At 40.2% G+C, this 20,152-nt stretch overlaps 1 protein-coding gene across 4 annotated transcripts in view; it reads right to left on the bottom strand.

The window, feature by feature from the left end:
* Positions 1-1,809: 1,809 nt before the first annotated feature.
* LOC138855020 (aminopeptidase N-like) overlaps positions 1,810-20,152 on the bottom strand; it is a 36,390-nt gene continuing 18,047 nt past the window's right edge. For all 4 annotated transcript variants that reach the window (XM_070101627.1, XM_070101626.1, XM_070101625.1 and 1 more), the window contains exons 9-18: positions 18,870-19,023; positions 18,283-18,364; positions 17,897-18,080; positions 16,966-17,302; positions 15,902-16,044; positions 14,602-14,792; positions 13,990-14,160; positions 13,473-13,616; positions 13,122-13,197; positions 1,810-3,606 (exon numbers count right to left, since the gene is read on the bottom strand). In XM_070101627.1, coding sequence (XP_069957728.1) covers positions 3,436-3,606; positions 13,122-13,197; positions 13,473-13,616; positions 13,990-14,160; positions 14,602-14,792; positions 15,902-16,044; positions 16,966-17,302; positions 17,897-18,080; positions 18,283-18,364; positions 18,870-19,023 — 1,653 coding nt within the window. In that variant the 3' untranslated portion in view covers positions 1,810-3,435. The remainder of the gene's footprint in view (positions 3,607-13,121; positions 13,198-13,472; positions 13,617-13,989; positions 14,161-14,601; positions 14,793-15,901; positions 16,045-16,965; positions 17,303-17,896; positions 18,081-18,282; positions 18,365-18,869; positions 19,024-20,152) is intronic.

The raw sequence follows: 20,152 nt of genomic DNA, 5'->3' as shown, positions 1-20,152 counted from the left end.
AATGTATCTACCACATACATGCTAGAAAAATGATGAGATGGATAATGAGAACCTTCAAAACTAGGAATGCCAAGCCCATGATGATTCTTCAAATCGCTTGTTCTCTTCAGGCTGGAATACTGCTGTACACTAACTGCCCCCTTCAGGGCAAGCGAAATTACTGACCTGGAGAGTGTACAAAGAACTTTCACGGCACACACAAGTACGATAAGGCACCTAAATCACTGGGAACGGTTGAAGTCCTTTGATTTATATTCCCTGGAATGCAGCTGAGAGATATGATAATGTACACTTGGAAAATCCTAGAGGGATTCTTTATTAACTATATCACTAAGGGTCTGGTCCACGTGAAGCCTCCTTGGTTCTGATAAATTAGACACAACACAAAATAAGTGTCAGGGGCCCAAGACTGTTTAACTGCCTCCCAGCATACATAAGGGGGATTACCAATAGACCCCTGGTTGTCTTTAACAAGGCACTGGACAGGTACCTAATGCCAGTATCTGACGAGCCTGGCTGTGGTTCGTACGTCAGTTCGCGTGCGGCCAGCAGTAACAACCTGGTTGATCTGAACCTGATCCACCACGAGGCCTGATCTCAGACCGGGCCGCGGAGGCGTTGACCCTTGAAACCCTCTCCAGGTATACCTCTTCCTTCACACAAACTATCCCACTCCTCCCTTGAAACAAAATATCCTGCCCCTCCAACACTATCCTATTCCCTCCGCCAAAACCATCCTCCTCCCTTCACAAAAACCATCTTTCCTCTCCCTTCATACAACAGACGTCAAGTCCATTTTTGAGTTTGCAGAACCAGTACAAAACACGCACCTGAAAAAGCACGCTAAAACAAAATGGAGATAGTGCAGAAGTATGCAACAAGGCTTGTTATTGAGCTAAGGGGCATGAGCTACGAGGAGAGGCTAACGGAATTTAATCTAACGGCATAGGACAGAACCATGGTAAACAACATCTAAAATACTCAGGGGAAATGATAAGATAGACAGATATAGGCTATTTGAGAGGCGAGATACGGGGAAACTCGGGGACACAACTGGAAGTTCAAGTCACATAAGATCTTAACCCACAGGGACGTTACGAAGTATTTCTTCATTCTCAGAGTGGTCGGGAAGTGGAATGAATGATCTCGGTGAGGAAGTGGTGGAGGCACACATAGGTTAAGAGCAGGTATGATAGAGCCCACGAGGCTACGGAGTGAATCTGGAGTGGCAAGAGGCGGGACCAAGATATGAGAATCGACACCTATAGTGTTTGTACTCATTTGGGCCTTGCTGTCCTGGGCCTCGCTGTACTACTGAGTGGTTCAGCGATGGCCAGGACAGTTTTGACTCTTGAACCCCCCCTTCAACATGAAATAAAAGAGGATACATGAAAACAAAATCAAGTACTAAATATAACTGAGACAATCTGAATATTTTATTAACTGATTAAAACTTTTCTTGCTCTCTTTGAGTGAAATCTAGCTTTCCTGCAAGGTTGAAAATGTTGAGCATAGCGAACCCTAGTTTGTATATCTACATAAAATAATTTAAAGGGGAGGACCGGTAAGCTAGCGAAAGGCCTCTGTCAGAAGACCAACAGCTCCACTGGCGAGTCATCATACAGTATGACTAAGACCCGAGACCCTTGTAGGTTTAGGGCTCCTTTTTGATTATACATGTAATATTAATAATAATAATAAGACCCGCACCAAGAACTATTTGTCCTGTTACTTGACAAATGTTACCTAACCGAACTTAGTGTGTATTAACAATGAAGGTTAGGATATGGAACTACACAAACAACCTCATTTCTATTATGTTTATGCAGATCATTTCATTCTGTTATACATACATAGATGCTATATATATTCAGTTTCTAATAATGTCTGAATTTATAAAACTTACAAGCACTTTATTTTAAAAGTTATCTTGAAAACTAGCAGCGGTAATGCGACATTAAATATTAAACCTTCCATACACGAGGTGAGAGTATCTTGTAATAGGTATTTGTCAGTGGCTACCATGCACGTCAATGGCCACCATGCACCACAGCGGCCACCATGCACTACAGTGGCCACTATGCACCACTGGTCACCATCCATCACAGTGGCCACTATGCACCAGTGGCCACCATCCATCGTAGCACCACTGTGGTCAACATCCACATCACTGCACGATATCTCTCAATCTCTTGCAGGAAGTTGGTCATCGACTGGTCAGCCAAATACAGTAATCTCTGATAATGCCAAACAGTTTTCTTTTGGCTGTTGACTAAAGCTATGAAATTCATGAAATCCAAAATAAATAAATACATAATATATATACACAAAAAATAAGCAACAACCTGTGTAGGTGTTTCCTGATGTGTACCTCGTGTGGTTCAGTTACTGTTTATTCTTGCCTCATGTAACACTACGTTTTTATGACTCGTGTTTTAACCAGTCCAAGGATTTTACAGTGCTCACGAATTAACTTTTGTCACTCTGCACAAGTGTGATTTTCTTAGATCCTGAGAAAAACTCTTTCCTGTCATCGCTATGCAGTATGTGAAGCAAGGGACTGGTAATGCTTTCATCTGTATAAATTACTAAACATAGAAAAAACTATATAGATACCAGTTAGCCGGACTTGAGTTCTGAAGGTGGGAAGTATATTGCCTGCACTCTGAAGGAGGAGGGTGGAGATATTTGCAGTTTTAAACTGCAGTATCAGTGCCCCTATGGCATGACTGATGGAGAAAGTTTTTTTTTTTTGTGTGTGGGGGAGGGGGTCATTTTACCTCGGTGGAGACGACCGGTTTAATATATCGTTCTTATAATGATGAAAATCTCGTCAGCTATAATTTTTACTTTAAAACACATAACAGAGAGCCTTGTATTAGACGTTTCACCCTAAGTGGAGCTTTATCAAGTTTCTCGACCTGTTTTGGGAAAAACGGTATCAAAAATACTTGCTCTCCAACTTGATGTAAATTTCTAGTTTGCTCACTACTAGCGATTTATTACGTTTTGCATATTTTACTACAGTTTCCTTAAATTTATACCAGATTAATAATAGACTAATACACAAATTTGTTGCCTAAAGCAAATGATATATTAAAGTATAACATTATTTACATTTAAAAATAAATTTTTTTTCAGTTGTTTTGATTTATACGTTGAGTTTGTAGTACAAGATATGCAGAGGTAGAGTTGACAGCTGTGACATTACACATTCCAGTGATGAGCTGACACCTAGTGTACCTCATAGCAGGGGAATTAAATAAGCATATATCATTTTATAATAAACAATCTACGTACTCCTTCGTCCCTGTAATAATGACCTATGGACAAAAGTACAGGAGTTAAAATCTTTTGATTGTTCATTGTAGTTATCCTGCCTATACATTTTTTTTCATATTTCATTTTGCCTTTCGTATAACGTTATTTCTCCTTTCAGACGTTCCTTAGCTTGACGCTGTAGCCCTTCTGCTCCAGCCACTGATATATAGTCTCGTAGTTGGCATCCATCCAGGCGATGTTATTCTTGATGATCTCTATTTTCTGTTCCACCTTTCTGGAAGCAGACTTGAGCTCCGTCCGGTGTTCGTCCACGAAGGTCATCACCTGACCACAAGATAACCTATGATTAATACCGCTAATATATATATATATATATATATATATATATATATATATATATATATATATATATATATATATATATATATATATATATATAATATGGATTTTTGAAGGATGAGGTTAATCATAGAATTGATGGGGGAAAAAAGCTGAGTGGTGCGTTGAGGTATATGTGGAGTCAAAAAAGCATTATCTATGGAGGCAAAGAAGGGAATGTATGAAAGTATAGTAGTACCAACACTCTTATATGGGTGTGAAGCTTGGGTGGTAAATGCAGCAGCGAGGAGACGGTTGGAGGCAGTGGAGATGTCCTGTTTAAGGGCAATGTGTGGTGTAAATATTATGCAGAAAATTCGGAGTGTGGAAATTAGGAAAAGGTGTGGAGTTAATAAAAGTATTAGTCACAGGGCAGAAGAGGGGTTGTTGAGGTGGTTTGGTCATTTAGAGAGAATGGATCAAAGTAGAATGACATGGAAAGCATATAAATCTGTAGGGGAAGGAAGGCGGGGTAGGGGGCGTCCTCGAAAGGGTTGGATAGAGGGGGTATAGGAGGTTTTGTGGGCAAGGGGCTTGGACTTCCAGCAAGCGTGCGTGAGCGTGTTCCATAGGAGTGAATGGAGACAAATGGTACTTGGGACCTGATGATCTGTTGGAGTGTGAGCAGGGTAATATTTAGTGAAGGGATTCAGGGAAACCGGTTATTTTCATATAGTCGGACTTGAGTCCTGGAAATGGGAAGTACAATGCCTGCACTTTAAAGGAGGGGTTTGGGATATTGGCAGTTTGGAGGGATATGTTGTGTATCTTTATATGTGTATGCTTCTAAACTGTTGTATTCTGAGCACCTCTGCAAAAACAGTGATAATGTGTGAGTGTGGTGAAAGTGTTGAATGATGATGAAAGTATTTTCTTTTTGGGGATTTTTTTTTTTCGGTCACCCTGCCTCGGTGGGAGACGGCCGACTTGTTGATATATATATATATATATATATATATATATATATATATATATATATATATATATATATATATATATATATATGTCGTGCCTAATAGGTAAAACTGGTCAATTAACAAGAACTCATTTAAAATTAAGTCCTTTCTAAAAATTTCTCTTATACGTTTAAAGATATAATTTTTTCATTAATGTTAAAGTAAAAATTTTTAGTTTTGCTTCAAAAGAATCTTAGAAAACTTACCTAACCTTATTATAACAAGAACAATTTATTTTAGCCTAACCCAACTAAATATATTTTAGATTTGTTTACAATAATTTAATACGAAACAAATACAGTGAAATATATTTTTTTCGGTATGTTCAGAATGATTTTGGTGAAATTATTGCATACACAAATTTTCGCTTGTCATATATGGCAAGATGAGCGTTGCTATTTAAGCCAAGATCGCAAGTTCTGCCTATTCGGCACGACATATATATATATATATATATATATATATATATATATATATATATATATATATATATATATATATAATATATATATTTATATATATATATATATATATATATATATATATATATATTATATATATATATATATATATATATATATATATATATATATATATATATATATATATATATGTCGTGCTGAATATGTAAAACTGGTCAATTAGCAAGAACTCATTTAAAATTAAGTCCTTTCTAAAATTTTCTCTTATACGTTTAAAGATATATTTTTTTCATTAATGTTAATATAAAAAAATTAATTTTGCACCAAAAGAATCTTAGAAAACTTACCTAACCTTATTATAAAAAGAGCAATTTATTTTAGCCTAACCCAACTAAATATATTTTAAATACGTTTACAATAATTTAGTACTAAGCAAACACAATCAAATCTATTTTTTTTCGTTAGGTTCAGAATGATTTTGGCGAAATTATTGCATACACAAATTTTCACTTGTCCTATATAGCAAGATGAGCGTTGCTATTTAAGCCAAGATCGCAAGTTGTGCCGAATAGGCAGAACTTGCGATCTTGGCTTAAATAGCAACGTTCATCTTAAGATAAGATAAGATTTCGTTCGGATTTTTAACCCCGGAGGGTTAGCCACCCAGGATAACCCAAGAAAGTCAGTGCGTCATCGAGGACTGTCTAACTTATTTCCATTGGGGTCCTTAATCTTGTCCCCCAGGATGCGACCCACACCAGTCGACTAACACCCAGGTGCCTATTTGCTGCCATATAGGACAAGTGAAAATTTGTGTATGCAATAATTTCGCCAAAATCATTCTGAACCTAACGAAAAAAATATATTTCATTGTGTTTGTTTAGTATTAAATTATTGTAAACAAATCTAAAATATATTTAGTTGGGTTATGCTAAAATAAATTGTTCTTGTTATAATAAGGTTAGGTAAGTTTTGTAAGATTCTTTTGATGAAAAATTAAATTTTTTTACAATAACATTAATGAAAAAAATATATCTTTAAACGTATAGGAGAAAATGTTAGATAGGATTTATTTTTAATTGAGTTATTGCTAATTGACCAGTTTTAGATATTCTGCTCGAGATATATATATATATATATATATATATATATATATATATATATATATATATATATATATATATATATATATATAATATATATATTAAAAATATATAGGGAAGTACCACCTCTATAGCTGGAATGGGGACCCTCATCCTGAGAGAAGACAATAAACGTACCTCAGGGAAAACTCAAGGTTCTCCCCGGAGCTGTTTGAATATTTTCATCTACCACCCCCTATATATTTTTTATTCTATGTGAACATTTATTAATAAACAAAATACATTTACAGAAAAAAACATAAACATGAATACAATGGCACAATGTATCAAAGATCATGAATTTCCTCCAGCTCCTCCGAGGCTGGAAGTGAGCCAAGTATGCAGTAAGCATTTCCCCTCTGGATGACGATGCTGAGGCGCTGGAACATGAAAGTGGCTGCCCTTGGGTCCCTGGTGGTGTCGATGAGTCTGGAACCCAATTCTTTAAGGAAGCGTGTGTCATTTTTTCCCCATGATCCCAAGGTCTCTGATCCCACTGGGACAAATTGATACTGTTGGCTAATGTCCCTGTACTTGCTGATCTTGTACTCCTCCCTGTGGTCAGCAGCTCCTCCCTGTCACCCCACACTGTGATGGATATAGGTGTCAGCCAGTGTGGACACACAGGTATAGTCCCATGCTAAGAGCTTGCCATTCTTCCAAGGATAGATGGTGATCCCGTCGGGGCGGTTTGCTGGGTTGTGGGTATTGTTTGCTGCAAGTGATCGTGGCTCCCTCTCGGCAGGGCATCCAGCTGTAGCAAGGGTTCTCTTAATGATGTCGTTGACCTCATTGTGTCTTGCATGCCAGCCCTTGGTTTTGGAACAGTTAAGACCATGTAGACCGTATTGGTCTGCTTGTACTTCGCCGCAAATACACATATATTCTGTGAATTGGGGCAGCAAGGCGCAGAGCCACTGCAATACGGAGGGTCTTAGGATCGAGTCGCGTTCCCATTGCCGATATGGGAACTGTTTTGAGGAAGTCCCCAGAGTGAGGTGCACTCACAGCCTGGAGACGGGCAATCTCCCTATCTGATGTTGCAGCCCTGAGCATGTTGGCAAGCACCTTTTCAGCAATTGGGCCATCCCAGCTTGACTGTTTGTGAGCCAGTGCTGCACTAGGGTTTGGTGCTGGAGCAGCAAGAGTCTCCCATTCGGTGATGGCACTGGCATAGCTAGGGTCTTCTATTCCTGCTGAGTCACTGAGGGTGTCAGGAAGAATTTGTCTTATCAACTCGTTTGATGCAATGGAAGAGGATAGGAAAGGTGGTAGAGCAATCTGGGAGGATCTGCGTACTCCTAGCCCTCTAAGCCTGACCGGAAGTGAGGCTTGCAACCACTGTCCATCGTCAAGGGAAAGATTCAATACACTCTCTAGCATGGCCTTCAGGAGAGAATCATATTCCTTGAGTTTTGGACTGCTGAAGACTGGGGAGCATCTCAGAAAATAGGTAAGTTTTGGGATTGACAGGCACCTGGTGAGTAGGTAGAAGGCATCGTGTGTGTCAATGTCTTTCATCCTGCTTTCCATCGTCTGGAGGTCTGAGACTTTTTTTCCTAGGATCAGATCGATGGCATTGGACCCAAGAGGAGCACCGAGGAGAGTGCTATTGGCTGGATCAATGGCTCATGCTCCTGGTAAAACGGCACTAATATTCTGGATCATCTGTTGATTGGTAGAAACTATTTCACATTTGGTGGGGTTTAAAGAAAGGCCCAGGCTTTCTCCCATGTCTTTAATTTTACTGATGTCCTCTAGGAGAGATTCTGTTGTGCCAGCTAGGGTACCGTCGTCCAGGAACCAGATATTGAGCTCGCTGGAGAGTGCCTCCGTGACTTCCTTGATGACCAAACAAAATAGAAAGGGGGCGAGAGGGTCCCCCTGTTGCACGCCCTCACACGAGTCAATTTCATGGTCCCCAAACAATAGTTTGGAAGTCACACTATAACACGATTCTATGAAGGGGTAAAGGGAAGGGAAGTTTCTATAAACTGCTTGGAGAGCAGCATCCCTTCTGACTGAGTTGAAAGCATTGGCAAAGTCCAATTTGACCAAGGCTTTTTCATATGACATGTATTTGATATATACTCGTGCTGCGTGGGCAGCTGCTTCACAGCCCTGTTGAACGCCGAAACCGAGCTGAGTTGGTTTCAGCATTGTAGCAGCCTCTTGACTCACCCTTCTTACTGCAGCCTTGGCGACTAGGCGCCGAAGGGTGTTACCCACTGCAATGGGCCTGATTCCGCCATCCTTTTTCCGGAGGGCACACAATGAGGCACCAAAGAAAAAGGGTCTGATGGCCTCTGGGACACTGCCAGCCAGGCACAGGTTGGAAAATTTGGTGAGTTCAGACAGCAGCCTCTCTGAAACCTCACCAAGTGCTGGATTGAGTATTTGTTTTAAGTGTTGAGGCCTTAAACCGGTGAAACCTCCTGCTGAACCCTGTGGAAATGACATAACAGCTTTATACACATCAGCATCCTGTAAGGTTAGATGTTCTTCGCCTGCTGCAATGTCAGGGAGGTCAATGTTGGTACTGGGAGCCCTGGGTGGATGTTTGTCCTTCAGAGCTTGCGCTGTGCTGACGTCCTTGGGAGCGATGATATCCTCACTGGTTATAAGTCTCAAAGCTCCAATAGTATTACCCTCTTCTATTTTTTTGCTAATTTGGGCTCTGATTTTTGAGGTGTCGGGTGTCCTGTTGTTGGCATTTGCCCGGCGGGTGTTTGTCGCCCTAGGGGGGAGACGGACGAGGTTGTCATCCCTTGGGAATGCATTTATTGCCCTAATAACATGTGTTGCAAGTGACTTGTCCCTCCTTGGTGGGACAGCCAAACAGGCATTGCCAAAAAGCAGCAAGCTGTGCCAGGATCTGTTGTTTGAAGGAGCATCGTTGACTTTCTTCAGAAGGTCAGTGAATTTGCTAGCAGCTTGAGGGCGAGCTGCTTTGGGGATGTGTGTCAGAGTCCTGGTGGATGTTAATTTGATTGCAGATTTGAGGTCCTCTGTAGAGGTGAAGTCACGGTAGCTGTCAGCCCTGTCTGCTGGGGGAGGCTGTTGGTTCTCATTTGGAGCTCTCCTGGAGCCTAGACATCCATTGTGTGCACGGATGTTGCCAGAGAACCAAAACCTAGTCATTGTGGTAGTCTACAAGCCTCCGGATGCAACATCCCAGCAATTCCAGGAACAGCTGTTAAGAATTGACCACTGTCTGGAAAATCTTCCAGCTCCTGCACCCAACATCTTGCTCCTGGGGGATTTCAACTTAAGGCACCTAAAATGGAGGAATATAGCAAATAATATTGTTGCAGTAATAACACCAGGAGGCAGCTCTGATGAAAACTCACACTCACACGAGCTTTTAAATCTCTGCACAAAATTCAATTTAAACCAGCAAATAATAGAGCCTACTAGACTGGAGAATACACTAGACCTCATCTTCACTAACAATGATGATCTGATAAGAAATGTCACCATATCAAAAAAATATACTCAGATCACAACATAATTGAGGTTCAGACATGTATGCGTGGAGCCCCAGACCGACAAAATGAGACTAGTCACGAGGGAGCATTCACCAAATTCAACTTCAATAACAAAAACATAAAGTGGGACCAAGTAAACCAAGTCCTAACCGATATAAGCTGGGAAGATATACTAAGCAACACAGACCCCAACTTATGCCTAGAACAGATTAACTCGGTGGCACTCGATGTATGCACAAGGCTTATTCCTCTAAGAAAAAGGAGGAGTAGATGTAAAATAGAAAGAGACAGGCGCTCCCTTTACAGGCGACGGAAAAGAATAACAGAGCGGCTAAAAGAGGTCAATATATCTGAAATGCGTAGGGAGACACTGGTCAGAGAAATAGCAAGCATCGAACTTAAGCTAAAAGAATCCTTTAGGAGTCAGGAATCGCGGGAAGAACTAAAAGCCATAAATGAAATCGAAAGAAACCCAAAGTATTTCTTCTATGCCAAATCAAAATCGAGAACAACGTCCAGTATTGGGCCCCTACTTAAACAAGATGGGTCCTACACAGATGACAGCAAGGAAATGAGTGAGCTACTCAAGTCCCAATATGACTCAGTTTTTAGCAAGCCGCTAACCAGACTGAAAGTCGAAGATCAAAATGAATTTTTTATGAGAGAGCCACAAAATTTGATTAACACAAGCCTATCCGATGTTATCCTGACGCCAAATGACTTCGAACAGGCGATAAATGACATGCCCATGCACTCTGCCCCAGGGCCAGACTCATGGAACTCTGTGTTCATCAAGAACTGCAAGAAGCCCCTATCACGAGCCTTTTCCATCCTATGGAGAGGGAGCATGGACACGGGGGTCGTCCCTCAGTTACTAAAAACAACAGACATAGCCCCACTCCACAAAGGGGGCAGTAAAGCAACAGCAAAGAACTACAGACCAATAGCACTAACATCCCATATCATAAAAATCTTTGAAAGGGTCCTAAGAAGCAAGATCACCACCCATCTAGAAACCCATCAGTTACACAACCCAGGGCAACATGGGTTTAGAACAGGTCGCTCCTGTCTGTCTCAACTATTGGATCACTACGACAAGGTCCTAAATGCACTAGAAGACAAAAAGAATGCAGATGTAATATATACAGACTTTGCAAAAGCCTTCGACAAGTGTGACCATGGCGTAATAGCGCACAAAATGCGTGCTAAAGGAATAACAGGAAAAGTCGGTCGATGGATCTATAATTTCCTCACTAACAGAACACAGAGAGTAGTCGTCAACAGAGTAAAGTCCGAGGCAGCTACGGTAAAAAGCTCTGTTCCACAAGGCACAGTACTCGCTCCCATCTTGTTCCTCATCCTCATATCCGACATAGACAAGGATGTCAGCCACAGCACCGTGTCTTCCTTTGCAGATGACACCCGAATCTGCATGACAGTGTCTTCCATTGCAGACACTGCAAGGCTCCAGGCAGACATCAACCAAATCTTTCAGTGGGCTGCAGAAAACAATATGAAGTTCAACGATGAGAAATTTCAATTACTCAGATATGGTAAACATGAGGAAATTAAATCTTCATCAGAGTACAAAACAAATTCTGGCCACAAAATAGAGCGAAACACCAACGTCAAAGACCTGGGAGTGATTATGTCGGAGGATCTCACCTTCAAGGACCATAACATTGTATCAATCGCATCTGCTAGAAAAATGACAGGATGGATAATGAGAACCTTCAAAACTAGGGAGGCCAAGCCCATGATGACACTCTTCAGGTCACTTGTTCTATCTAGGCTGGAATATTGCTGCACAGGTGAAATTGCCGACCTAGAAAATGTACAGAGAACTTTCACGGCGCGCATAACGGAGATAAAACACCTCAATTACTGGGAGCGCTTGAGGTTCCTAAACCTGTATTCCCTGGAACGCAGGAGGGAGAGATACATGATTATATACACCTTGAAAATCCTAGAGGGACTAGTACCGAACTTGCACACGAAAATCACTCACTACGAAAGCAAAAGACTTGGCAGACGATGCACCATCCCCCCAATGAAAAGCAGGGGTGTCACTAGCACGTTAAGAGACCATACAATAAGTGTCAGGGGCCCGAGACTGTTCAACTGCCTCCCAGCACACATAAGGGGGATTACCAACAGACCCCTGGCAGTCTTCAAGCTGGCACTGGACAAGCACCTAAAGTCAGTTCCTGATCAGCCGGGCTGTGGCTCGTACGTTGGTTTGCGTGCAGCCAGCAGCAACAGCCTGGTTGATCAGGCGCTGATCCACCAGGAGGCCTGGTCACAGACCGGGCCGCGGGGGCGTTGACCCCCGGAACTCTCTCCAGGTAGATGTGGGATTGAGTGCACATTCCCTGTGGCACACCCGGCAGATGCCTCGTGAACGACAGCTTTGGCTCTGTCGTGAAGATTCCTGGGAACCCGCGACTACTTGTGACATTGCTGATATCGTGGGGGTTGGAGGGCGCCAGCTGTGGGATGACGGGTGAAGGGCTGCATGGATGCATGGGGGATGAGGGTGGGGGAGTAGCGAGCTGCGGAACTTGTAATTGGTGGGGCACTAAACGGCAACACCCTTGGTCAGGAAGTCAATGGGCCTAGGCTGGGATGAGGGGAGGGGATCTGGGATGGGGGAGGGGGGATTTAGTGGCCCTGTGTGTTCGCTTAAGACGCACATCACTGACTAACTTTTGCTAATTGTTATACACTTATTGTTCCATTTCTTTTCCCCCTCTACACTGCAACTTGTATCTCAGTGTCCTCTTTAAAACTAAACATCTTTTAAATCCGTTTCAACCTATTTTAATCATTTACCTCACTTTTTGCAATCCTCCTTCATTCACCCTCTCATGTCTTCCAAAGCTATAAAATTACTTAAAAAAAATTTCGTATTTAAATTCTACCTGTTTATGTGCTTAATTACAAACACCTAATCCACACATTCCTTTGTTTCCAAATTTAAATTCATTCTAATTACTGACTTTCCAATAAATTTATTAGTCATAATTCATTCTTGAACTTCACCTGGTGTTATTAATATTTTCCTATTACATAATTTTATACACACTTCTCTTCGACTTCCCTTTGTAAAAATAAATAAAAAACTGAAATTTACAATGACACAAATATAATGCTTCAAAAATCACAGTACTGGAGGGACGAAACTTGTGACCAGTTGTATCTCAGTCACTCATGAGTCAACCCACACGTAGGTTAAACTATATTTATTCTCTATAAGGATTACAATGTTGAGTTTACAGAAATTTGGTTATTGTTTAGTTTAACATGTAGTAAAATTGAGATTACAGAGTGTACCACTAGAACGCTTAGCATGGCTAGGCAATCGGTTTACAATCCAGTTGTTGTGGGTCTTAAGTAGGTCCCCACACTTACTTTTCCCCCAAACACTCACAGTATGTACAAAGAAAATGTTACCTCCTTGAGTTGCTGCCTAGTGTTGAAGTTAGAGGTTGATGAGGTGATCAAATAAGGTCTTGCCTTTCCTTCGAAGCTGCACGGGAAAATATTAACAAAATAAATTAATACAGTTATACTTAGCCTACATTTAGTATCCAACATTATTTAGGAACAGGGACTACAGGTGTACGAAAGTTTCCTATACATCTCCAATCGCTGAAGTTCCAAACATGCTCACGTATTTGTTGGAAACTTTAGCAAATTCACTTACTAGTCAAAGCTTAAACAAGATTGCTTGTGAGTCATGTTTTTGTCACTTTTAGTCCTAAATAACTGTTACTAGTTGCAAGCCTAAACCAAACTGCTTACTATTCATAGATCATCTTCCAGTTGTCTCTGAGGAAGGTCCATGCTAGGGGGCGGCCTATATCATTAAACGCTATTGATCCGAAGACAAGCTCTGAGTCCTGTCTCCTAATGCCACTGTTTGGGTCGAAGGCCATCTCTAAGTACCTGAAATGGGAATCAAATTATATTTTGTCGATGTGGCCAGTTTATAACGCACTCGGTAATGCTCCCATCTACGATTTTAGCTCAAAAGCATACAGACCCACAAAAAGCCTAAGAATTAGGCCCTAGAAGAGTTAACTTCTAGGAATGGAAAAGCAAAGGGAAGAATGATCAACATAAGTTTCAAGAGTACTGTTAATAATTACTGGGAAAAATTTTGAGAAAAGCCAAGTAATCATAACTCATGAAGATAATGCTGTCAAGACAGAGACTACTCAGTAAGGAGCAGATCGCATTACTTTGATACAAAGTACTGTATGGCCCTTGTAGGTTTAGCGCTTGTTTTGATTGTAATAATTAGATACAAGGTACGCACCTGGAGAGGAGCCACAGCTGCTTGGTACAGCCCATAGCTCTGAGAAGTCTGTGTTTCTCTGAGGCTACGTTACTCTTGAGGTACTGATTCCAAGCGAAGTCCCATTCCTCTGCTCCACCCGTTGCTAGCGCCTGGCAGTACACCGCAGACTTGAGGCTAGGCGCAATGATTCTGAGACATACGTGAATAAGAAATAAATAGGATCATTTATGTCAACAGAAAAACAACGCCACTTATGTCCAAAGAAAAACATCACCACTTATTTCCACAAAAAAAACCTCACTGATGTCCACAGAAAAACAGCACTACTAATGACCAAAGAAGAACCATGCAAACATGGTTTTTCTGCGTACAAAGGCAGGTAAAAGTTGTTCTGCATAGTTTGACCTTTGAGATCCTCTTCAGCAGAATAAAATCAGTATATAGTAGTGTTTGAAGAGGTCACTCTCATTTCTCTCTCTCACACACACACACACACACTTCATTATCACTAATATTTTCTTATTACTTTAAAATACACCATTAAATATAGATCAGATTAGTATAACATTATTAAGCTTTGTCAAAAGTTTATTCATCATTCCTAAAAAAGATTTTGTACAGCTGACTTACGTATTGTTGTCTGGGTTGGTCATCCATTGTCGGTAGAGAGAGAGTACATTGTCCAGACATTGCTTGTGGCGGAGTGAGCAGGCCCAGCTGACAGCCATAGTGCGCTTGTATTGTTCCAACAGGTGGTCATTCACACTGTTGTCCAGCCCTAATGTGTCGTATAACTGCACCACCATCTTCAGCATGTAGTTCTGTGGTGGACAACAAGAAAACTCACTATACCTTAATCCCGAGAATATAGGAATAAATGAATTGCAGAAAGGCTATTGGTCCATGCTGAGCGGTTATTAATTTTGCTCAATTACTCTAAATCCATTACTGATCCAACCTATGCGTCACACTTCTTATTATATGCACAAATGAAGTTGCCTGGTAAACTGTACTACACAATTGTTTACTCTTTCCGTACCCATGTATACCAATTCGTAAAAGATTTCTCACAGGTAGTGTGTCAGTTATACATAACCTGGTCATCAGCGTGTGTATATATATATATATATATATATATATATATATATATATATATATATATATATATATATATATATATCGTGCTAAATAGGTAAAAACTTACGATTTTGGCTCAAATAGCAACGCTTTTCCTGCCGAGTAAGGCAAGAGAAAATTTGCGTATGCAATTATTTCGCAAAAATCATTCTGAACCTAACGAAAAAAATATATTTCACTGTGTGTGTTTATTAAATTATTGTAAACTTATCTAAAATATATTTAGTTGGATTGGGCTAAATTAAATTACACTTGTTATAATAAGGTTAGGTACAAAATTATTAATTTCTACATTAAGTCCTTTCTAAAATTTTATCTTATACGTTTAAAGATATATTTTTTTCATTAATGTTGATGTAAAAATTTATAAATTTGCACCAAAAGGAACTTAGAAAACTTACCTACCCTTATTATAACAAGAACAATTTATTTTAGCCTAACCCAACTAAAAATTTATGTATGCAATTATTTCGCAAAAATCATTCTGAACCTAACGTAAAAAAAATATTTCACTGTGTGTTTATTAAATTATTGTAACCTTATCTAAAATATATTTAGTTGGATTGGGCTAAATTAAATTACACTTGTTATAATAAGGTTAGGTACAAAATTATTAATTTCTACATTAACATAAATGGAAAAATACATCATTTAACGTATAAGAGAAAATTTAAGAAAGGACTAAATTTTAAATGAGTTCTTGCTATTTGACCAGTTTTACCTATTCGGCACGACATATATATATGTTCTAATTATATATATAAATATACATTAGGATAACCTAGACAATCACCTGTAGACCACCGTAGGCACCTGTGCGTTGGAACATGCTGGTAAGGTAGGCCAGGTTGTTGATGGCCGCCTTCCAGGGCACATACTCAGTCTCATTGACCATGTAACTGTACAGGCCCAGGGCCACCTCGTAGCTCACCTGACCTGCCATAATGCGAGAGAGGTAGTAGAAGCACGATAATTGAAATATCCATTAGTTTAAGCAAGGAACTGTATGCTCTGATTTGAGAATGATAAATCCACACTGATTTTCATATCTTACATAAATCTCATGGAATATTCATGTCCCTTCAGCAAGTTGTAGTAAACAGTTTTAAGAAAATATAGCTTCTTTTCTAAGACTTATCATCTAAAACAACATTCACACGTAAGCATTTTTAAAATGTAAATTGTAAACCTGATATTCCTACGAAAATTGCAACAGAATATTCCATGTGCAAAAAAATGTATTTTTGTTAAATTGCAAAAGAATTGCTGAACTGACAATTAAACTGTTAAATAATATAACAAACGTTTTCTATCAACTCTCTCATACAACTCCTGAGAGATGATGCTCCTCACTAATATATGTAATTATTTTCTTCATGAACACATATGTCAGTGAAGTTGATTTTTGTGATGTAGTTAAGAGGACGGTAAGACAAAGTAAATTTTGATTAAAAAAAAACAAAATAAGAGAGACTGAAGTTACCCCGATGTGGTAAGTGACGAAGTCACTTAATGGGTAGGATGGTAATATAATAGGTTAGATGCTAATATAATGGGTAAGGTGGTAATATAGTGGGTAAGAGGATAATATAATAGGTTAGATGCTAATATAATCGGTAAGGTGGTAGTCGTATCTGTTACAAAACTTTATAAAAACTCACATCAGAACTTACGTGTAGTTGAGAGGGTGTGGAGCTTATGAAGGAACTGGCCAAGAACTGGTCGAGTGAGGGTTTAAGCGGCACAAATATCTCTAATAAACAGAGATACTCGTACATTACGGCTTTAAAATGATAACTCCATTCATTCCTTTTCCTATCATTCTCTTTAGACACCAGAGATATTAAAATTACGAACCTGCTCGAGCAAGGTTCATGGTGTCGTCGATGATCTGAGCTCTGTTGATTGTAGTGATGACCGTGTGGTCCGTCAGTAGCTGCTGGATGAGCAAGTTCCAGTTGTGGTTGTCGTAGTTAACTCTGTAGAAACCCGTCTCCTGTAGGTTGAAGATGACCCAGTGGTCCTTGGTGGGCAGGGACTGGATGGTGATGAGTGTCTCCGTATCCTTCATCCAGACCTTGGCCCGAGTCTCGTTAAAGTTGGGATAGTCTCCACCTGTGTAGGACAGTGGCACCCACCACTTATACTCCTCAGAGTTATTAGAATTTGGCATCGCAACCATCAAAAATCGCTCCTGCAGAAAAAAGAAAATATACTAAATTTAGCTTGAAACCTTAACAGAAATACACCATTCGTAATGTCTAGCATAATGAAAGTCATGAAGATTTCCGGTTCATTATTAGTATTACTATTATATTTAACGGGAAGTGCTACATCCTAGCGGGCATACAGTACCTGGCTAATAAGTCATTCAGGTTTTAACCACTGAAGTAGAAAGCAGTTACAATTTCTTTGTTTAAGAACTTTTACCAACATGTAATCTCCCATTTGAAGGACTCTGATTAAATAAAATATCTTGCAGTAACTAGCATTTATTCGGATTATCATAGTTATATGGAGGACAATTAAGAAAAACCACTGTTGCTACAGTAGTTAGGAAGGTAAGGGAAGCAGCATCTATACTTGTGTTGAGCAGAATAACTATCAGGAAAAATATGAAAATGATTTTTTTAGAGCATAGCACCCCAATGGACTTCATTACAGGTCACTGTTTAGTAACTCATGAATATCTCACCTGAGAGACAGTAGCAGAGGTACCGTCCCTTACTCATGGTTATCTCACCCCAGACAGTAGCGGAGGTACCGTCCCTCACAATGGTTACCTCACCTGAGAGACAGTAGCGGAGGTACCGTCTGGACTTCTCTCCACTGTGATGACAGGATAACCCATCTGCAAGGTCCAGGTGTCCATGATGGTCTTGACAGTGAGATCGAGGGGCAACGTGCCGTCCTGGTGAGCCGCCTGTGTAAGGTGTTCCCACAGATCATCTTGTTCAGCGTTCCCATACTTGCTGCATCACAAAATATTACATCAACAACACAAGCACTAAACAACTCTTTCATCATTGTGTATTAAAGAAAATGCGAAATGCGATTAATATTAACACACCAACAGAAATTATTACATCAGCAGCACAGACCCTCAACTGTCATCGCTGTATATCAAGGAGAAAATAAACAAAAGATGATTGTCATTGATTAGTAAAAACTTACAAGTCATCAAGGTAGGTGCTCAACCCCTTCCTTACAGTGTCTTCGGTCAGAAAATGACTCATCATGCGGATAACTGATGCTCCTGTGAGAGTTTTTAATAAATAATAGATATAAAAATTTTAAGTATTATGTATATTAGATTATAACTTGTGAAATATATATGATTTTCATTTTGCAATTTTATGCCCAAACTATTTTACATACAGTAACTGATTGTGCCAAATTAATATTACCAAAAAGGTAGTATAACATTGCATACAGTGCCAAATAGTGGGCACCTCACAGAGTGCCAGTCAGTGGGCACATCACAGAGTGCCAGTCAGTGGGCACCTCAGAGTGCCAGTCAGTGGACACATCACAGAGTGCCAGTCAGTTGACACATCACAGAGTGCCAGTCAGTGGGCACATCACAGTACCAGTCAGTGGGCACCTCACAGAGCCAGTCAGTGGGCACCTCACAGAGTGCCAGTCAGTGGGCACCTCACAGTGCCAGTCAGTGGGCACCTCACAGAGTGCCAGTCAGTGGACACATCACAGAGTGCCAGTCAGTGGGCACATCACAGAGTGCCAGTAAGTGGGCACCTCACCTTTGTCGTAAGTGATGGCGTCAAAGTTTTGATTAATATTAGGATTTTCGACAGGGATTCTTATCTTGTGTGAAGACTCCAGACTGTCCAGGGTCAACACACTCTGTAGTTTATCAATAATGAACAGCTCATTCACCTTCCATGAAGGCTCAACCTAAAAGAAATAATATAGTCAATAAATTTGCCGTAGATTTATTATATTAGTGGCAAAATAATAAAACTTATAAAAACTCTTCTTTATCAATTATTTTATTTTATTAACACATCGGCCGTCTCCCACCAAGACAGGGTGGCCCGAAAAAGAAAAACTTTAATCATTCACTTCATCACTGTCTTGCTAGAGGCGCGCTTACACTTCAGTTATAAAACTGCAACATTAACACCCCTCCTTCAGAGTGCAGGCACTGTACTTTCCATCTCCAGGATTTAAGTCCTGCTTGCCGGTTTCCCTGAATCCATTCATGAATGTTAACTTGCTCACACTCCAACAGCACGTCAAGTCCTAGAAGCCATTTGTCTCCATTCGTTCCTATCTAATATGCTCACGAATGCTTGCTGGAAGTCCAAGCCCCTCGCACACAAAACCTCCTGTGCCGACCCCTACCCCGCCTTCTCTCACTACAGATTTATACACTTTCGAAGTCATTCTGTTTTGTTCCATTCTCTCTACATGTCCGAACCACCTCAATAACCCCTTCTCAGCCCTCTGGATAATAGTTTTGGTAATCTCACACCTCCTAATTTCCAAGCTACGAATTCTCTGCATTTTATTCACACCACACACTGCCCTCAGACATGACATCTCCACTGCCTCCAGCCTTCTCCTCGCTGCAACATTCACCCCCCATGCTTCACGCCTATATAAGAGCGTTGGTATAACTATACTCTCATACATTCCCCTCTTTGCTTCCATGGACGAAGTTCTGTGTCTCCACAGACTCCTAAGTGCACCACTCACCTTTTTCCCTTCATCAATTCTATGATTCACCTCATCTTTCATAGAACTATCTGCTGATACGTCCACTCTTAAATATCTGAATACATTCACCTCCCCCACTCCCTTCAATTTGATATCCAATCTTTCATTACCTAATATTTTATCCTCATCACCTTACTCTTTCCTATCTTCACTTTTAATTTTCTTCTTTTACATACCCTACCAAACTCATCCACCAACATCTGCAACTTCTCCTCAATCTCCCAAAAGCACAATGTCATCAGCAAAGAGCAACTGTGACAACTCCCACTTTGTGTTAGATTATTTATCTTTTAACCCCAAACCA

The sequence above is a fragment of the Cherax quadricarinatus genome, chromosome 78, assembly GCF_038502225.1.
Source record: "Cherax quadricarinatus isolate ZL_2023a chromosome 78, ASM3850222v1, whole genome shotgun sequence".
Classification (NCBI taxonomy): Eukaryota; Metazoa; Arthropoda; class Malacostraca; order Decapoda; family Parastacidae; genus Cherax; species Cherax quadricarinatus.
The sequence above is the reverse complement of the archived record's forward strand: the minus strand, read 5'-3'. Positions and strand labels throughout refer to the sequence as shown.